The sequence below is a fragment of the Dendrobates tinctorius genome, unplaced genomic scaffold (assembly GCF_039654945.1).
Source record: "Dendrobates tinctorius isolate UK_male_01 unplaced genomic scaffold, ASM3965494v1 ptg000143l, whole genome shotgun sequence".
Lineage (NCBI taxonomy): Eukaryota > Metazoa > Chordata > Amphibia > Anura > Dendrobatidae > Dendrobates > Dendrobates tinctorius.
Genome location: NW_027361810.1, coordinates 13,705,504 through 13,724,601, shown reverse-complemented (window position 1 = coordinate 13,724,601; position 19,098 = coordinate 13,705,504). Strand labels below are relative to the sequence as shown.

The following is a 19,098-nucleotide window of genomic DNA, read 5'->3' as shown; positions in this document are numbered from 1 at the left end:
TATGGAGTGGTGCTGTCCCAGCTCTGTACATCTGGCAGCTGTAACATGCGGCACTTTCATTTCTATGGGAGCTCGACGGCACATTGGAATACAGTCTATCAGACATTTGCCATATATCCTAATGATGTCCCAGATAGGAAAACCTCTTTAATGGCAAGAATGTGTAGACCGCCACTTTTCTTTGGATGGTTCTCCACTTTCAATACCTACTCTGACTGTGATTGTCTTCAGGAGATATAAAGCATACAATACTTTATTTTCTAATACCTTTTTTCTTTTCCGTTTCTCTAGATTTTGTTTTTCTGCCAGAGATTTAATAGCTTCTATCCAGGTATCATCCATCCGCTTTATTCTCAGGGTCATCCAGCGAAACTCCTCGTGTCTGGACATGACGTTGTAGAGTTCATCAAAATCAGTACGGATTTCAGTCTGAAAGCAAAAAAAAAAAAAAAAATTTCATACAGCTTTATGATGTTCAGGGATATTTTTCTAAAGAGTTCTAAAGCCTCTGAGCAGAATATATCTACTTCCCCCTCTGGCAGCTAACAATATAGCCCCTTATTACTTTCCCTGCAGAGAATGCCTACTCCACTACACCGCCATACTCTGCTTACCCGCATGTGTTGGGCTATGATCAGACAGAATTACATTTTAATTATTGTGTTTTCTGAGTGCAAATGATCACAAAATGGCAGCACACATGACCAATATATGTTCATATAGGTCTGCGAGTTAGTATGTCCACGCAGATTTTGCAGCACTGCGGGCGGGATTTACCCCTGCTTAAGAAAAGGTTAAATCCAAAATGAAAATTTGCAGAAGTGAAAGGCTAAGGATCTTAAAATTGGCAGAGGTGGTCAACTTCCGCAACACCTGGCTGAAAATGGTAAAACTTTGCCTATTTGCCTAGTACTCTATTATGCTGCCCCTATATACCCGCAGAAGTTCATTAAGCTCACCAAATCCTTCCTCAAGCCAGACTCAATTAGGAAGTGCCTCTAACGAGTCTTGAAATATAACCACAAACTACTGTCATGCTATGGATCGGGGTGGAAACCCAGCAGCATACTAGTTCATTTAAAATCTGTGATTTACCTTAAGGAACAGAGGGGGCGGGGCATGACACAAAACCTCACCAATCATTTTTCAATCCTTGTTTTATGCTCCACCCCTGCAGAACCCTCAGATTTTAACGTACACTTTGGTGTAAGCTTAGTTAGTAGTCACGTGCAGATATTTTACAGGGTTGGAAAGAAGATTATATCAAAGTTCTATACGTTATCCTAATGAAAATTTCCAGTGTCAGATACTGGTCATACACAATCATTATCATGTAGGTGCACGCAATATCTCGCATTAGTTATTTTTACCAAAGCAATGACTGTTTCATGTCTCCCCGACCTCGTTTCTTTGGCCCTGACTCCTTATCTGTAGGCGGAAGCTCTAAACCCCTGTCGTGGGATCAATAATACGAGGTAGGAGCCGTCTTACCATTGTCCTTTTATCGGCTTCCTCTTTGTGGCTTGCAGCTCTCCATAGCAGTCGAGGACACCAGTTTTCAACCTGAAATGAACGATGGAAGATACCAGAAAACTAAAACGTTGCGACAACAGATACCACATATACCGGATCCGGTTACTGGTTCTACCTCGGGATCCTGGACTCACCGCACTGGGTCCAGTATCGATCACCTATTTTCAAACAGCCCATAATTATTTTGTCTTCTTGTGCTCTATAATATGCTACTGAGCCATCTAAATCATCTGTGTAATTGTTGAACGGGACCGTATTAAGATCACGTGAAGGGAACCATCAAGAAATGGAAGATATGAGTTCATGTTACTTAATAACCACTCGACCCCCCCATCTGGGTGACCACCATGCCATACAGGTGGCCTATAGAAGGTGAAGAAGTCACAAAGTTTTCTTTGCTGAAATCTTCTAGGAGGCGCAGGCTTTAAGGGCTCGTCTGGCAGATTTCTTTTATATCAGTTTGAGCTGCGTAAAAATATTTAATAAAAAAAAAAATAATAAAATGACAACTGATCCCACTGATCTCACGCAGCCCTTGTTCTGGCATTACCTGGTTTGTGCCTTGATACAATGGAAATGCCTACTAGTCCAGTCATTAGCTAAAAGCCTGTCCGGGGAGATAAGGGTCGGGAAAGTAGAATTTTACTACCCGAGCCTTTTGATACTCATGTAATAAGCCACTGCCAGGTGACAGCTTTCCATCTTAGCAGTCAGACCATCATCATTTCCCCAGTAATTCTTTTCGTGCCATTTTGGCACAGTATGCTGCCCTTACATAAGGCAGACCGGCCCGCATTAATCTAGGAGGCTTCCATTCAGAAGAGACGGAAAGAGGGCAAGTAGTAAAAATGTTCTATGCGGTAACAACCAGAATGGTAAAAAAAAAAAAATTTAATTTTTTTTTTTTAACCATTTCAATTCAATTTTGCACTTTATGTACTGACACGAGCGTCACATGCCATCCTTCCGGCTCATCCCCGCAAGTCTCCCTTCACCTTGTCCTTAGTGCCATCTGCAAGCAGCAGGGCGAGCAATCTGCCTCCATATGGCACCAGATAAGTCTCTACACAGAGCGGTGATCATATGGGTGACGTAAATGACTTTACAGGTCTGGAGGGTTTGGCCGCTGCTTTAAATACTTTTCCATTGGCCCCAGTATGCAATAAAACAAGAAATAAATATGAGCAAGGACCTTTTTTTTATTTTATACCTCTTACTTTTGAAGCACCCTGGGGCTATTGAAAATTTTTTTTCTTCAAGTAGTGGCCAATCCCTTTAAGAGGCAGCTGAACGGTCTTGCTTCCATATCTTATTTTCTTTCCAAAAACCAGAGATAAAACAAACACAAGGTATTGATTTTCTTGTTTAAAATGTATTTGGTAAAATTCTTTTAATCTGGCTTTTTGGCAATTTTTGATAGTCTGGCGCGTATTTTGGGCACAGAATAGATGATACATGAATGATTCCTGGGGGTCTGGCTGCTGGGACACCCTACTAATCCTAAGAACAGAGAACGGGGAGCTACTGAGCATGTGCAAGAACCAGACCTTTACCCAATTAATGGAGCAGTGGTAACTTTTTTTTTTTAAAGTTAGGGCTTGTTTGTAGTCTGTTACCATGGAGACACATAGGATGGCATAAGAGCTGTGTATACAATATGTTGGGATATTTTTTTTTAAAATTCGGAATATTTGAGATTTGCATTACTTGTTTTACTTTCGAAGCGTTGAATCGTTGGAAATGCCATCAAAGCACCCGATGAGATGCAACCTGGGCGCACTCACCTCACTGAGGTAAATAAAGAACGAGCAGGAGGAGCCGTCAACGCCGTAGTTGGAGTAGCAGACATCAGAACGCCACATGTCCTTCATCCACTGGTGGAAAAAACAAAACAGATAATTCAGTAATGGACTGCACTGCATCATGAGATCAGAGCAATACTCACAAAAAGGGACAAGATTACACATCTGTGCTAAAAAAGGCACATACGGTTGACTGTCTACAGTCCTGGTGTCCTGGGGCAAAGATGGGGTTGATATTAAAAAACACTGGTGGTCTAGGGTAGCATAGAGATGGGGTCAATGCGTCATGCCTAGGGTCCTCACTGGTTACTCACTTCTCTATCATGGCTTTACAAGAGATCAAAGGTTAATGTGGTCTGGTGCAGACAACATCCCCGACTATATAGGGTCGCTTATGTGGGTTTGGATCATCTCTGGAAATCTTAAGTCTTGGAAAAAAATGTATGCAGCCCTGGCGATCAGGGGCAGAGAAGGGCGTTCATTAAAAAAAATATCCTGGTGGTCTAGGGGGATAGTGTAGAGTGGGGGGGAAATCGACTGGTTATGCACTTCTCCATTCTGATTTTACTGGGGATAAGGGGTTAATTTGGTTAGGTGCGGTCATCATCCCTGATAAACTAGGTTAGCAAAGGATTAGAGCCAACCTTCCCTGGTGGTCTGCTGGGGAAGGGTTTAAAGTCTGATACACAGTAGTTAAAGGGTTAAATGTCATCACTGGTGGTCAAAGGCAGAGAAAAGGGTTAAAACAGAGCCCTGGTGGTCTAGGGCAACAAAGTCATTCCACTGTAGGGTGCAGTGTTCAATCTCTTTTCTATCCCGGCTATAGCAGGAGCCTGAGCCCTAATATTTCACCTTCCGGACGCCCCTGTCTGCTGATCATACAGATGACTACAGGGAGGAGAGGACTGTGCAGCTGCACCTACAGGAAGATCGACCAGCAGCGGAGATGTGAAGGCGACCAGGCAGAGAACAATCCCACAGAAAAAAAAAAAAAAGTATATAAAACGCACCTTTACTTTCCCCTCGCAGTGAGGGTAGCCGTCCATGGGAGGCAATTCACACTGCTCTTGGGCTCCGTTAATGAGATCTGCAGGGAGATAAAGAAACCTACAGGTTACAGAACTGCAGCTGGACAGAAAGGCTTCATACCCCCAAATCAGACCACACATAGTACAAGGGAAACAGACAACGATTATGAAGGAAATTATCCAGCAGCACAGAGTATTTCAGAGTGTTGAAAAGTTTTGTGCAAGTTCAGTTATACTTTAAATAATCAACATGTCAAGTGTCAAAAACAGGAGTTTTGGGTCAGTGGGGGTCAAGGTGCTGAAAACCCACTCTTCATGGACTAAAAAACCATCACTGTGCTTCTCCAAGGGTGAAAGGTGGCCTCAGACTATCTCGTGAGCCAGGCTTCAGCCACGGATCTCATCGGCCACTTTGCTTCAGCAATCAGTGGACTCGGTAAGGAATGGAGCTAAGAAAGGTCCCCAGCAGCACAAAGTATTTCAGGAAAGAAGGGAACACTAGAATAACAGCTAAATACCCATTTAGTACATCAATATATTAAGACTTAGTAGTCAGTAAATGTTTAATGGAACGGCATATTGGAGACTCCGGTAACACCTCTGCTTGCTGTGAGCAGGTACTATTTGCAGGCACAGATTAGGCTCGTTCCCGGCATATACTGGGTACAGAAGAGCGGTAGTCTACATCAGTCATTAAATACCTCTGAGGATTAATGTTTGCCCAGTAGATCCAGGACGGCCATGAGCTGGCAGGCGACCGGCAAAGAGGGGGCAGCTGCTGTGCCCAAAGGACGGAAAGCAATCAGTAACTGCGCCAGGGGGTGAATCTACTACCTGCTCAGGAGGCGATGGAGCGACAATGCTGGAGAGGTCCGATAACTGGGGGGGAGGACTAAAAGGGTAAAAACTAGAGAAAAAAAAAAAAAAAAAAAAGGAGAGGGGGGAAAAAAAAAACTAGAGCGCGAAAAAATAGACAAAAAAACAAAGAAATTGCTATAAAAAAAAAAAAAAAACGCAAAAAAACAAAACAAAAAACATAAAAATTGTCTGGGCAATTTAGCCACACTAAGTACAGAGACTCGCACGTTTTTTTTGGCTCACGGGTGCCATCACACATCACTTATTTCTGTTGGGACTTTTGCCTTCAGTTTTGTGTCTGCCCCGCTGTAGCCAGACATTAGCAGTAAGTCAGGCTGTTGCCCTACAGTTTTTTTTTGTGCCTTTTTGGAGTTTAGAAAAAAAGCCGGATTACTTACCGGTAATGCTCTTTTAATGAGTCCACGACAGCACCCACTGGAGGTATCGAATCCGCCCATTTGGAACAGGAAACCCTACAGGAAAGATAAAAGGGGCGGTCCGCCTTTCCTCCTCAGTTTTACGTTTGAGTACCAGAAGGACCGCCAAGGATTAGGTAATGTTCTCTTATTTTAACATCTTTCTTATCCATTATTTGGTTGATATACTTTAACTATTAATATCTTTAGGGAGGGAAGTGAGTGGGTGCTGTCGTGGACTCATTAAAAGAGCATTACCGGTAAGTAATCCGGCTTTTTACTCTTCGCCACGACAGCACCCACTGGAGAGATTCCAGAGACCATCACCTGGGTGGGACCACTGTGTCAAGGACAGTCCGGCCAAAGCTTAAGTCAGAGGCTGATGAAAGATCAAGTCTATAGTGGTTATAGAAGGTAGAAGGGGATGACCAAACTGCCGCCTTACATATAGTTTCAATCGGAACATCTCCCTTTTCCGCCCAAGAAGTTGCCATTGCCCTGGTGGAATGCGCCCTGATGTTCCCTGGAGGATCTTCGTTTTTTGCGGAGTAGGCTAAACGAATGGCTTCTCTGATCCACCGGGAAATGGTGCTCTTCGTGACTCCATACCCCTTCTTACAGCCCTGAAATGAAACAAATAGGGCCCTACTCTGCCTCCAACTGTTGGACCTCTCAATATATTTTAGGACAGTTCTTTTGACGTCCAGAGTATGGAACTTCTGCTCTTCCGGAGTGGAGGGATTTTTATAGAAGGTTGGGAGGAGTATCTCCTGAGATCTATGGTATTTTGTTGCCACTTTTGGCAGGTAGGCAGGGTCTGGTTTTAATACCAATCTGTCTAGGTATTCTTGAAAAAAAGGTGGATCTATTGACAAGGCCTGGATATCACCCACTCTTCTAGCTGAGGTCAGTGCTACCAAGAGGGCCATTTTAAGTGCTAAGTGTTTGAAGGGTATTGTGTCGATCGGCTCAAAGGGGTCTACCGTTAGGGCGTCTAAGACCAGATTTAGATCCCATGTAGGGACGGAGGGTATGTGGATTGGAGCTATTCGTTCACATGCTGTAATAAATCGAGTTATCCACTTGTTGCCTGCTATATTATGGCCATATAGTGCTCCTAATGCCAATATTTGTACTCTTAGCGTATTTACTGCTAAGCCTAAGTCTTTCCCTTTCTGCAGAAATTCTAAGATTGGGATTATCGGAACTTCTGCTGTATGAGGTACTGTATGGAATTGAAGAAATTTTTTCCATATTCTAGTGTAAATTTGGGTTGTGGACTGTTTTCTACTTTGTAGTAGTGTAGTAATTAAAGACTCAGAGAATCCTCTTGTCCTCAATAACTGCCTCTCAAATTCCACGCCGTCAAGTGCAAGCTGACCACTTGAGGGTGGAAAAAGGGGCCTTGGGAGAGTAGGTTGGGAGTTGAAGGAAGGACCCAAGGATCTGTTATTGACATAATCTGCAGCCACGAAAACCACGGTCTTTTTGGCCAGAACGGTGCTATTAAGATTATCCTTGCTTTGTCGTCTCTGATCTTCCGAATTACTTGAGGTAGGAGGATCAATGGAGGGAACGCATACGCCAGGTTGAAATTCCATGGAGCTAGAAGGGCGTCTAGTATGTCTGGGTGGTCTGATGGAGATAGGGAGGCAAATGTTTTCATCTGCCTGTTCTCCTTTGTGGCGAAAAGGTCCACCTCGGGTTGTCCCCATAGGGCTACTATGTCCCTGAAGACGTTCTGATTGAGGCACCACTCTCCTTGCCGCAGAGTGTGTCGGCTTAGGAAGTCTGCCTTTTGATTGCTCTCGCCTCTGATATGAAGGGCCGAGAGGGACAAAAAATAGTTTTCTGCTAAGTTTAAAATTCTTGCCGCTGAAGACATCAGACTCTCTGATCGAGTTCCTCCTTGTTTGTTTATATAGGCCACGGTGGTGGTATTGTCCGATAGTATCCTGACATGCTTCTGTTGGAGCTGCGGAAGGAAGTTGTATAGAGCATAGAACACTGCAGTCAGTTCTTTTAAATTGGATGAGTATTCGCATTCCTCTCTATTCCACTTTCCCTGATGAAACTCATTCTCCATGTGGGCTCCCCAGCCCTGGGGACTGGCATCGGTGGTTACGATACAGGATGGAACTATAACCCATGGAACTCCTGAACATAAATGGTCATCATCTAACCACCACTCTAGAGAAGTCAAGACTTCTTGTGACAGGGTTATTTTGCTCTGTAAATGCCCACTATGTCGCTTATCCTCCTGGAGGATCTGGTGTTGTAGCGTACGGACATGGTACTGGGCCCACCGGACTGCCGGGGTGCAAGAATTTAGTGATCCTAATAGTGACATTGCTCCTCTCAAGGATACCCGTGGTCTATCTATAGCTGCTCGTATTTTTTGTTTCGTGAGGGTGATTTTTACCTGAGGTAGTAGACATCTCTGGGTCAAGGAATCTAGTTGAAATCCTAGAAATGTCTGGAGAGATTGTGGATCGAGTCTGGACTTTTGGATATTGATGATCCAGCCAAGGCACTGAAAAGACGAGATTGCGTCAGTCACGCGTTCGGTACATTGTTTGACTGAATTCCCAATTATTAGGAAGTCGTCTAAATATGGCACGATTAGTGTGTCCTTTTGGCGAAGGTAGGCCATCACTTCTGCCATCACCTTGGTAAATATTCTTGGTGCCGTGGAAAGCCCGAAGGGCATGGCCGCGTATTGGAAATGACGAATCCTGCCCTCGACTTCCACTGCAACTCTTAGGTATTTCTGGAATCTATTGTGAATAGGGAGATGATAATAAGCGTCTTTTAAATCAATCCCTGCCATTACGCAATTTGGGAACAGAAGCTTTATAGTGGATCTAATTGATTCCATTTTGAAGTTATAATTTTTTATAAATGAATTAAGCTTCTTTAAATTAATAATGGTTCTAAATGTACCGTCTGGTTTAGAAACCAAAAACAGGGGAGAATAAAAGCCTCTACCCTCTTGTCCCTCAGGGACGTCAACTAAAACTTTTTTAGCTAGTAGCACTCGAATCTCATCTTCGAGAGCCTTTTGCTGAACTGAGCAATTAAGGCGAGTTATAACAAAGAATTCATAAGGGATCTGAAGGAATTCAATCTTTATTCCTTACCCGATTATGTTCAAAATCCATGGGCTTAACGTAATTTGTTCCCATTTGGTAACAAAAAATTTTAATCTACCCCCAACTGGTGGGTCTAAACTCTTAATTTTTATCTCTCCTATATGTTGGCCCTCTGAAGATGGTACCCTTCTGCTTTTCGTCTTTCGTGGTCCATCTATTCGTTCTGTCCGACTGTCTTCTTCTCCCGAATGGCCGTCTCTTAAAGGTTTTCCTATAAAACGGAATGGGAGAATCACTGAAGGCCTTTTTCCTCTCTTTTGCCTTGGCGAGAATTTCGTCTAAGGCTTTTCCGAAGAGGAACTCACCCTCGCATGGGGTTGCACTAATTTTGGATTTTGATTGTGCGTCCCCTTTCCAGCTTTTTATCCACAGCGCGTGTCTGGCGTTATTTACCAGGGCTGCCGACCTCGCTGCCAGTCTTAGGGTGTCCGCTGAAGCATCTGCCATAAAGGCAGCTGCACCTCTTATCAACGGGATGGCTGCACGCAGTTTCTCCCTTGACATTCTTTGTTCGATCTGCTGATCTAACTGATCTAGCCATACCAGCATTGATCTAGCAGTACATGTGCTGGCTATTGCGGGTTTGAATACCCCGGTGGTGGACTCCCAGGACCTTTTGAGCGAAGATTCTGCCTTTCGGTCTAATGGGTCTGCTAACAATCCTGCGTCCTCGACCGGGATCGAGGTCTGTTTGGAAGTGGAGGATATGACGGCATCCACCTTTGGTATTTTAGTCCATTTCAATAGGTCTTCATCAGTGAACGGATACTTCCGTTTTGAGGCTGATGGGAGAAAACCTCTCTGGTCGTGCTTTTCCCACTCTCTTTTGATGAGGTCCTTAATTGCCGGTATCACCGGAAATGATCTCCTCTTTTTTTCTGCCAATCCCGCAAACAATGTCCTGCGCGGTTTGGGCTCCCCTTTCCTCTTCACACCCCATAGTATTTCTAACCGCTTTTACTAGGTTATCTACGCTGTCCAGTGGAAAACATGCGCGTCCTTCCATCTCCGAGGATGACGATGAGGACGTGGATGCGGAGCCTGAGTTTAACTCCTGTTCTTCCTCTGACTCTGAACTAACAACGGCCTGTTTCTTATGACTGGACTCTGAGGGAGTTCTGGCGCGGTTGATGGCTTGTATCTCCTCCCTAATTATGGCTCGGATATCTTTAGAAGATATCGTCGACCCCTGCCTGGTCTCTTTCATGCATTGTTTGCAGAGTTTTTTGGGGTAGGAGTCAGGGAGAGGCTCTGAACATAATGCGCATTCTTTATGTTTAGCTTTTTCTTTTTTCTTTGACTGAAGTGGGAGGTCAAAGCAAAGGAGAGAGGGGGGAGGGGGGGGGGGGGGGGGGGAGAGGTTTAGCTTAATAGGTAGAGTATATACTTTGCACACTCACCCAGTGAAGCTTAATACCGGGTCGGATGGCTGAGACGGTCTGGATCGGGCTTCTGCTGCCTCGCTCCTGCGGGCAGTCTCTGTCCTGGCGCTGCGGTCCCTGGTGGAATTGCCCCCAGCTGAATCCCCTGCTGGGGCCTGCGACTCCGTGGGGGACGACATGGTTCCATCGTTGCAGCGCTGTTTTATCTTCTCCTGTCGTGCCCCCAGAAGTCACCCTGTGTCAGGGCGCATGCGCCGCGTCATCGCCATCCTACCCCGGAAGTTCAACCATTACTTCCGGGGTATAGGAGCGTCGGGCGCCGGCCGGCTCCTGCGCCACCACTACTCACACGCGCGGTTCGCGCGCTCATGGCCTCACCTCCCACGCTGTATCACCACCGAAGGGGGTTGTGCCTCCGGATGCCAGACCGGTCCGCTCCCTGGTAAGACCGGGCGGCCATACCCGGATCCGGTCATCACCATTATGCCACCAGACGAGGGGGGAACCGTCAAACGTAATCTCCCCCGACGCTGCTTCCGGACCGCAGCCCCTGCCGTTCCCGAGGAGACCGCACAGGCGGATGCATGGCCCAGGTAAGATCCTGCAGGATCCTGCTCCATTTGGAACAGGAAACCAAAAACTGAGGAGGAAAGGCGGACCGCCCCTTTTATCTTTCCTGTAGGGTTTCCTGTTCCAAATGGGCGGATCCGATACCTCCAGTGGGTGCTGTCGTGGCGAAGAGTAAAATAGCAGATGCAATTTTTTCAGGTGCGTTCCAATATGTTTTTTTATGCCTTTTTTTTTTTTTTTTTTACAAACTGCACTTTAGAAAAAAAAACTAAACAAAAACAATAGCGTAAAGCATGAAATCAATGGCTTTTATTCCAATTATCCCTCTTACGACCCCAATCCGCCATCCCGGACTCTGCTCCATCTTGTATGGCAGTAATCGGATGTGGCAGCATTGTCCTATAATCACCGGCTTGGAAATATGTAATAAATCGTGAACTTCTGAGTATGCGACATCGCTGAGTTTTCCATGGATCGAGCTTCCAGCAGTGAGGTCACCTCGCCCTCCATGTAGGAGGTGGGGGGAAGTTTTGTCATAAGGGCCAACTATTTGGATCTGATTTACACATCCCGCAGTCGGTGCCATGCTTTCCTGGCCTGCAGTTCCTTATATGTCTATTTAGAAAGGTTTTCTACCCTGTACAGGCGAGCGGCTGCAGAGGAAGAACAGATGCTCTATTGATCCCTGGTCCGATAGTACGGGAAGGCTCTGGAGCTCGCCCACCAACCCAAACCGTGCCGTCCACCTCCAGGGACAAACACAGGCTTCAACCTAGCTGGCGTAAACAGGGGCCAACATAAAGGTGCCCATTATAAAGCTCCGAGGCCAGGTGTCCTCAGTGAAGGTGTGACTTGTGCCTTTAAGACGTGTACAAATAAGATCAGAGACGCCCTCACAAACACGCAAAATGGGTACGGAAGTTTTAAAGCTTATTTTTGGTCATTTTTAAGAAAAATAGAAGGAGGTGGGAGGGAAGAAGAGTATAACAGGATTTCAACCGAGTTCTGACATTCCTGGTGGTCTAGTGCAGCCACTCAAAATCTCTCATGGATGGGCAGCTTCATGACTGGGCCAGGGCAGTAAGTATGTGGGAATAAATGGATTTTGAGCAGTACAGGGGCAATTACTAATCAGTCTCGGCTGTGATCGATTGATCAGGTGCGAATGTATTGTAGACTATAAACCATTTTTTTGTACATTGCCTGACAACTGCTGAAAAAGAAGAGGAGATTGATTTTAGATGGAATCGATGACAAATTCAGAAGAGAAGAAAATTTCCAAACTCCTAAGTCAAACCAAATTCTGCATCAGCTCAGTAATCTAATGTATGTACACAGTGACTGCACCAGCAGAATAGTGAGTGCAGCTCTGGAGTATAATACAAGATGTAACTCAGGATCAGTAATGTAATGTATGTACACAGTGGCTGCACCAGCAGAATAGTGAGTGCAGCTCTGGGGTATAATACAGGATGTAACTCAGGATCAGTAATGTAATGTATGAACACAGTGACTGCACCAGCAGAATAGTGAGTGCAGCTCTGGGGTATAATACAGGATGTAACTCAGGATCAGTAATGTAATGTATGTACACAGTGACTGCACCAGCAGAATAGTGAGTGCAGCTCTGGAGGATAATACAAGATGTAACTCAGGATCAGTAATGTAATGTACAGTTGTGGCCAAAAGTATTGACACCCCGGCAATTCTGTCAGATAATACTCAGTTTCTTCCTGAAAATGATTGCAAACACAAATTCTTTGGTATTATTATCTTCATTTAATTTGTCTTAAATGAAGAAACACAAAAGAGAATGAAGCAAAAAGCAAAACATTGATCATTTCACACAACTCTAAAAATGGGCCAGACTAAAGTATTGGCACCCTCAGCCTAATACTTGGTTGCACAATCTTTAGCCAAAATAACTGCGACCAACCGCTTCCGGTAACCATCAATGAGTTTCTTACAATGCTCTGCTGGAATTTTAGACCATTCTTCTTTGGCAAACTGCTCCAGGTCCCTGATATTTGAAGGGTGCCTTCTCCAAACTGCCATTTTTAGATCTCTCCACAGGTGTTCTATGGGATTCAGGTCTGGACTCATTGCTGGCCACCTTAGAAGTCTCCAGTGCTTTCTCTCAAACCATTTTCTAGTGCTTTTTGAAGTGTGTTTTGGGTCATTGTCCTGCTGGAAGACCCATGACCTCTGAGGGAGACCCAGCTTTCTCACACTGGGCCCTACATTATGCTGCAAAATTTGTTGGTAGTCTTCAGACTTCATATGGCCATGCACACGGTCAAGTAGTCCAGTGCCAGAGGCAGCAAAGCAACCCCAAAACATCAGGGGACATCTGCCATGTTTGACTGTAGGGACCGTGTTCTTTTCTTTGAATGCCTCTTTTTTTCTCCTGTAAACTCTATGTTGATGCCTTTGCCCAAAAAGCTCTACTTTTGTCTCATTTGACCAGAGAACATTCTTGCAAAACGTTTTAGGCTTTTTCAGGTAAGTTTTGGCAAACTCCAGCCTAGCTTTTTTATGTCTCGGGGTAAGAAGTGGGGTCTTCCTGGGTCTCCTACCATAGAGTCCCTTTTCATTCAGACGCCGACGGATAGTACGGGTTGACACTGCTGTACCCTCGGACTGCAGGGCAGCTTGAACTTGTTTGGATGTTAGTCGAGGTTCTTTATCCAACATCCGCACAATCTTGCGTTGAAATCTCTTGTCAATTTTTCTTTTCCGTCCACATCTAGGGAGGTTAGCCACAGTGCCATGGGATTTACACTTCTTGATGACATTGCGCACGGTAGACACAGGAACATTCAGGTCTTTGGAGATGGACTTGTAGCCTTGAGATTGCTCATGCTTCCTCACAATTTGGTTTCTCAAGTCCTCAGACAGTTCTTCGGTCTTCTTTCTTTTCTCCATGCTCAATGTGGTACACACAAGGACACAGGACAGAGGTCGAGTCAACTTTACTCCATGTCAACTGGCTGCAAGTGTGATTTAGTTATTGCCAACACCTGTTAGGTGCCACAGGTAAGTTACAGGTGCTGTTAATTACACAAATTAGAGAAGCATCACATGATTTTTCGAACAGTGCCAATACTTTTGTCCACCCTCTTTTATGTTTGGTGTGGAATTATATCCAATTAGGCTTTAGGACAATTCTTTTTGTGTTTTTTCATTTAAAGACAAATTAAATGAAGATAATAATAACAAAGAATTTGTGTTTCCAATAATTTTCAGGAAGAAACTGAGTATTATCTGACAAAATTGCAGGGGTGTCAATACTTTTCGCCACAACTGTATGTACACAGTGACTGCACCAGCAGAATAGTGAGTGCAGCTCTGGGGATCAGTAATGTAATGTATGTACACAGTGACTGCACCAGCAGAATAGTGAGTGCAGCTCTGGGGTATAATACAGGATGTAACTCAGGATCAGTAATGTAATGTATGTACACATTGATTGCACCAGCAGAATAGTGAGTGCAGCTCTGGAGTATAATACAGGATGTAACTTAGGATCAGTAATGTAATGTATGTACACAGTGACTGCACCAGCAGAAAAGTGAGTGCAGCTCTGGAGTTTCTCAATAGTGTTGTCTGTCAGAAAAAATAAATACGGTACTAAGAAGAACTAAAATAACAGTCCATCTCATTTTCATGAACTTCCACTAGAAGACATTACATATGAGGGACTGTCTTGTGGATTTATATGGCCTTGAACTTGTGGAATTCAGGGCTTAATAATCAGGCTTTCATTCAAATGACTAATCCCTAGAGAACTGATCAAACAACATCATCACTTGCCCTAAGGGCTCAGTTGTGCAAGATTATCCCAAAGGAGACAAAGATTTTATTGTGTGGTTGATCTTTTGATACACCCACTTTGTGTCTTCACATCTGAGAGCATCATCTAGCGCCCCCATCAGATGCCCTAATGTCTCTAGCAGGCAAAAACTGGCAATACAGAATCACACATTTACATATTGTGATTTCTTATAAAAACTAAGCAAAACAGTGTCACACTCTTAGAGTACCATTACACTAAGCGACGCACCAGCGATCCCGACAACGATACAACCTGGTAAGGATCGCTGGTGCGTCACTACATGATCGCTAGTGAGCTGCCAAACAGACAGAGCTACTCAACGACGCAGCAACGATACGGTGATCCGTTTAACGACCTCGGCGGTCGTTGGGACCTTGCCACACAGCAGCTATTTTGACGACTCCCGCCTGCGTCCCCGAGTTCTGCATCGCCAACGATGAAAAAATGTCCTGGGACATTCGAGCACGATCAGCAATATCCAGCGGGGGCCCGGTAGCCGCTATGTGTGACATGTAGTAAGATCGCTGGCGAGATCGCTGCGGCGTCACAAAATCGGTGACGCAACAGCGATCTCGCTAACGATCTCGTTATGTGAGATGGGGCCTTTACTTGCATTTTAAGAAGGAAAAGAATACACTTCCCTATGTACATGAACTACTATAATATTGTCTGGTATGTACAAGACAAACTACTATAATACTGCCCCCTATGTACAAGAATATAACTACTATAATACTGCTCCCTATGTACAAGAATATAACTACTATAATACTGCTCCTATGTACAAGAATATAACTACTATAATACTGCCCCCTATGTACAAGAATATAACTACTATAATACTGCTCCCTATGTACAAGAATATAACTACTATAATACTGCTCCTATGTACAAGATTAGTTATATTCTTGTACATAGGGGGCAGTATTATAGTAGTTATATTCTTGTACATAGGAGCAGTAATATAAACTACTATAATAATGCCCCCTATGTACAGGAATTTAACTACTATAATATCGCCCCTATGTACAAGAATATAACTACTATAATACTGCTCCTATGTACAAGAATATAACTACTATAATATTGCTTCCTATGTACAAGAATATAACTACTATAATACTGCTCCTATGTACAAGAATATAACTACTATAATACTGCCCCTATGTACAAGAATATAACTACTATAATACTGCCCCTATGTACAAGAATATAACTACTATAATACTGCTCCTATGTACAAGGATATAACTACTATAATACTGCCCCATGTACAAGAACATAACTACTATAATACTGCTCCTATGTACAAGAATATAACTACTATAATACTGCTCCTATGTACAAGAATATAACTACTATAATATTGCTTCCTATGTACAAGAATATAACTACTATAATACTGCTCCTATGTACAAGAATATAACTACTATAATACTGCCCCTATGTACAAGAATATAACTACTATAATACTGCCCCTATGTACAAGAATATAACTACTATAATACTGCTCCTATGTACAAGGATATAACTACTATAATACTGCCCCATGTACAAGAACATAACTACTATAATACTGCTCCTATGTACAAGAATATAACTACTATAATACTGCTCCTATGTACAAGAATATAACTACTATAATATTGCTTCCTATGTACAAGAATATAACTACTATAATACTGCTCCTATGTACAAGAATATAACTACTATAATACTGCCCCTATGTACAAGAATATAACTACTATAATACTGCCCCTATGTACAAGAATATAACTACTATAATACTGCTCCTATGTACAAGGATATAACTACTATAATACTGCCCCATGTACAAGAACATAACTACTATAATACTGCTCCTATGTACAAGAATATAACTACTATAATACTGCCCCATGTACAAGAATATAACTACTATAATACTGCTCCTATGTACAAGGATATAACTACTATAATACTGCCCCATGTACAAGAATATAACTACTATAATACTGCTCCTATGTACAAGAATATAACTACTATAATATTGCTTCCTATGTACAAGAATATAACTACTATAATACTGCTCCTATGTACAAGAATATAACTACTATAATACTGCCCCTATGTACAAGAATATAACTACTATAATACTGCTCCTATGTACAAGGATATAACTACTATAATACTGCCCCATGTACAAGAACATAACTACTATAATCCTGCCACCGATGTATAACAATATAACTAGTGACTCCAGCAGCAGAACAATGAGTGCAGCTCTGGAGTATAGTAGGCTGAAGATCGGGCTGAGCACAGGATAGATTCAGCCTCACGGTTATGATCATGTATTTTGCATTGTCTTTGTTGGCAAGTGTCTGCACAGATCTGCCTCTTATCCTGTGAATGAAGATGATTATTGCTCGATACACACAAAAAATTAGCCGACATAAGCGCATTGATAAGAGATTTTCCTCGTACATTCTAAGTCTTTGCAACGGTCCAATTGTTCCCGACAATCTAACGACAGTCACACAATCCCGGAGCTTGACCTGTGCCAAGTGCCACTGAATACCGGGGTAAGATGAAGCCGCCATATAGAGAATTCTGCAAAGGGGATTGATTCTGCTACCAGGACCCTTGGTGGAATTCCAGCATTCTTACATTTCAGGGTCTCTTGTATAAACTACCTGCAGGACTACGCTCCTTTCATCTCGCTGTTGTACAGATCTTCTCTGTACATGTTCACCGAGGCCGAGAGATGAGCAGGGGGGGGGGGGGGGGGGGGAGGAAAAAAAAAAAAAAAAAAAAAAAAAAAAGGGAAGCACTTTATTCCTATCCAAATACTTTGTGACATCAAACCAAATGCGGAATATTTTCATGAAGGAGGTGGGCGAAACACTCTGCTCACAGAGACCACATAGAGAGAGAACAAAACGCAAAATTTGCCTGAAACCCAGGCAGTCAGTGATGGATTTTGCCTACATGAACCTACAAAAACAACCATGTAATGGCCGGAGCATTCCTACTACAGCTACGACTTTCTCCATGCCACATTTCGGCATGTAAGCTTGAGATTCTTGGGCATTGTGCATACTCCATGGCAGGCACTTCCCTGCTTTCTGGATTGCTTGCCCAGTAAACTCCGCCAGATTCCCCCCCTCCCCCAGGGGGCCCACACTCCCGCCAGATTCCCCCCCTCCCCCAGGGGGCCCACACTCCCGCCAGATTCCCCCCCTCCCCCAGGGGGCCCACACTCCCGCCAGATTCCCCCCCTCCCCCAGGGGGCCCACACTCCGCCAGATCCCCCGGGGTTGTTAAAGTGACCATCTTCAGAAGCAGAAAGTTGGGGAATTATTTGCAGTCACTTCCTTCTAGTAATAGGAAGGGAAGCCACCACTTGCTCCTTTTTCTCCAACTCCCTCCTGCCAGGTTATAGGGAGTTGGAGGTACAGGTAAAACCAACTATTTCCCAAGATGACAAAGCATCAGACACAATTAACTAACAGGCCATCAAATTTACGTTGATCTACTCATACAAATAGGAATTGGAAAAAAAAAAAAATATATAATATAATATAATATATATATACACACACACATACATATACACACACACAACTCTCTTCCACCTACCTGCAACATTGACTTTTTCTCCAGCCGCCATACTGGGCATTGCAGTGGTGGTACCATTGGTAGAATTGGATGCGGTACTGTTCACAACCAGTGTATCCACTTTAGACTCCAACTTGCCAATACGCTGCAAGATATTATCCAGAAGAACTGCCAGCGTCTTCTTTAGGTCTTAAAAATAAGGAATTGGACAAGGTTACGCGAGATGTCAGTTTTCTTACATTACATAAAAACCACATACATCTCAGGATCAGCAGGGCAGAGATTCCTCATGAGTTATCTTCGTCTCCAAAATCGACAAGTTTAATTGTATTCTATCACGTATATGGATATTCTCCATGTCTGTTAAGAATCGGAAAAAAAACACATCAATCTGCACAGCAGAGAAAAGAGGCGCCGCTTATCTCTTCCTGCAGAAGAGGTCACAGATTGCCTCTATCGGAGGCCTTCTCCTGAGCCAACTCAACCAGTGATCGGGACTAAGAGGTCATTTAGCAGTTTCCATGTCTGAGCTGCTGCAGAACCTCGTAACATGACCCCTTCCTCAAGCTGAGTAAAAAATCTCATAAGCAGAACCTCGTAATGTGCCCCCCCCCCCCGCCAAGCAGCGGCAAAATCCCACCCACTGGGCTGCTGCAGAACCTCACACATGCCCACCTTAAAACTGCGGCAGAGTCTTGTAAATGAGCGCCCGCCCCCACCACCACCTGCAACCCAAGCTGCTGCAGAACCGCGTAACGTGACCCACTCAAGTTGAGGCAAAATATCACAACGTGCCCAATAGTAGGACCCCGCTCCCCAAGCTGCTGCCACATCTCAAAATTAACCCCCCCCTGCACCCAGAGGTATTGCAGAACCTTGTAACTTGCAATGTATGGGAAAAAAACACACTATGAAATTAGTAATT

At 43.9% G+C, this 19,098-nt stretch overlaps 1 protein-coding gene across 3 annotated transcripts in view; it reads right to left on the bottom strand.

The window, feature by feature from the left end:
- The window catches only part of MGAT5 (alpha-1,6-mannosylglycoprotein 6-beta-N-acetylglucosaminyltransferase), a 94,010-nt gene that overhangs the window by 38,884 nt on the left and 36,028 nt on the right, over nt 1–19,098 (bottom strand). For 2 of the 3 annotated variants that reach the window (XM_073545523.1, XM_073545525.1), the window contains exons 3-7: nt 18,195–18,362; nt 4,346–4,422; nt 3,318–3,407; nt 1,492–1,563; nt 268–429 (exon numbers count right to left, since the gene is read on the bottom strand). In XM_073545523.1, the coding sequence (XP_073401624.1) occupies nt 268–429; nt 1,492–1,563; nt 3,318–3,407; nt 4,346–4,422; nt 18,195–18,362 (569 nt within the window). The remainder of the gene's footprint in view (nt 1–267; nt 430–1,491; nt 1,564–3,317; nt 3,408–4,345; nt 4,423–18,194; nt 18,363–19,098) is intronic. The other variant, XM_073545526.1, reaches the window with a different exon arrangement.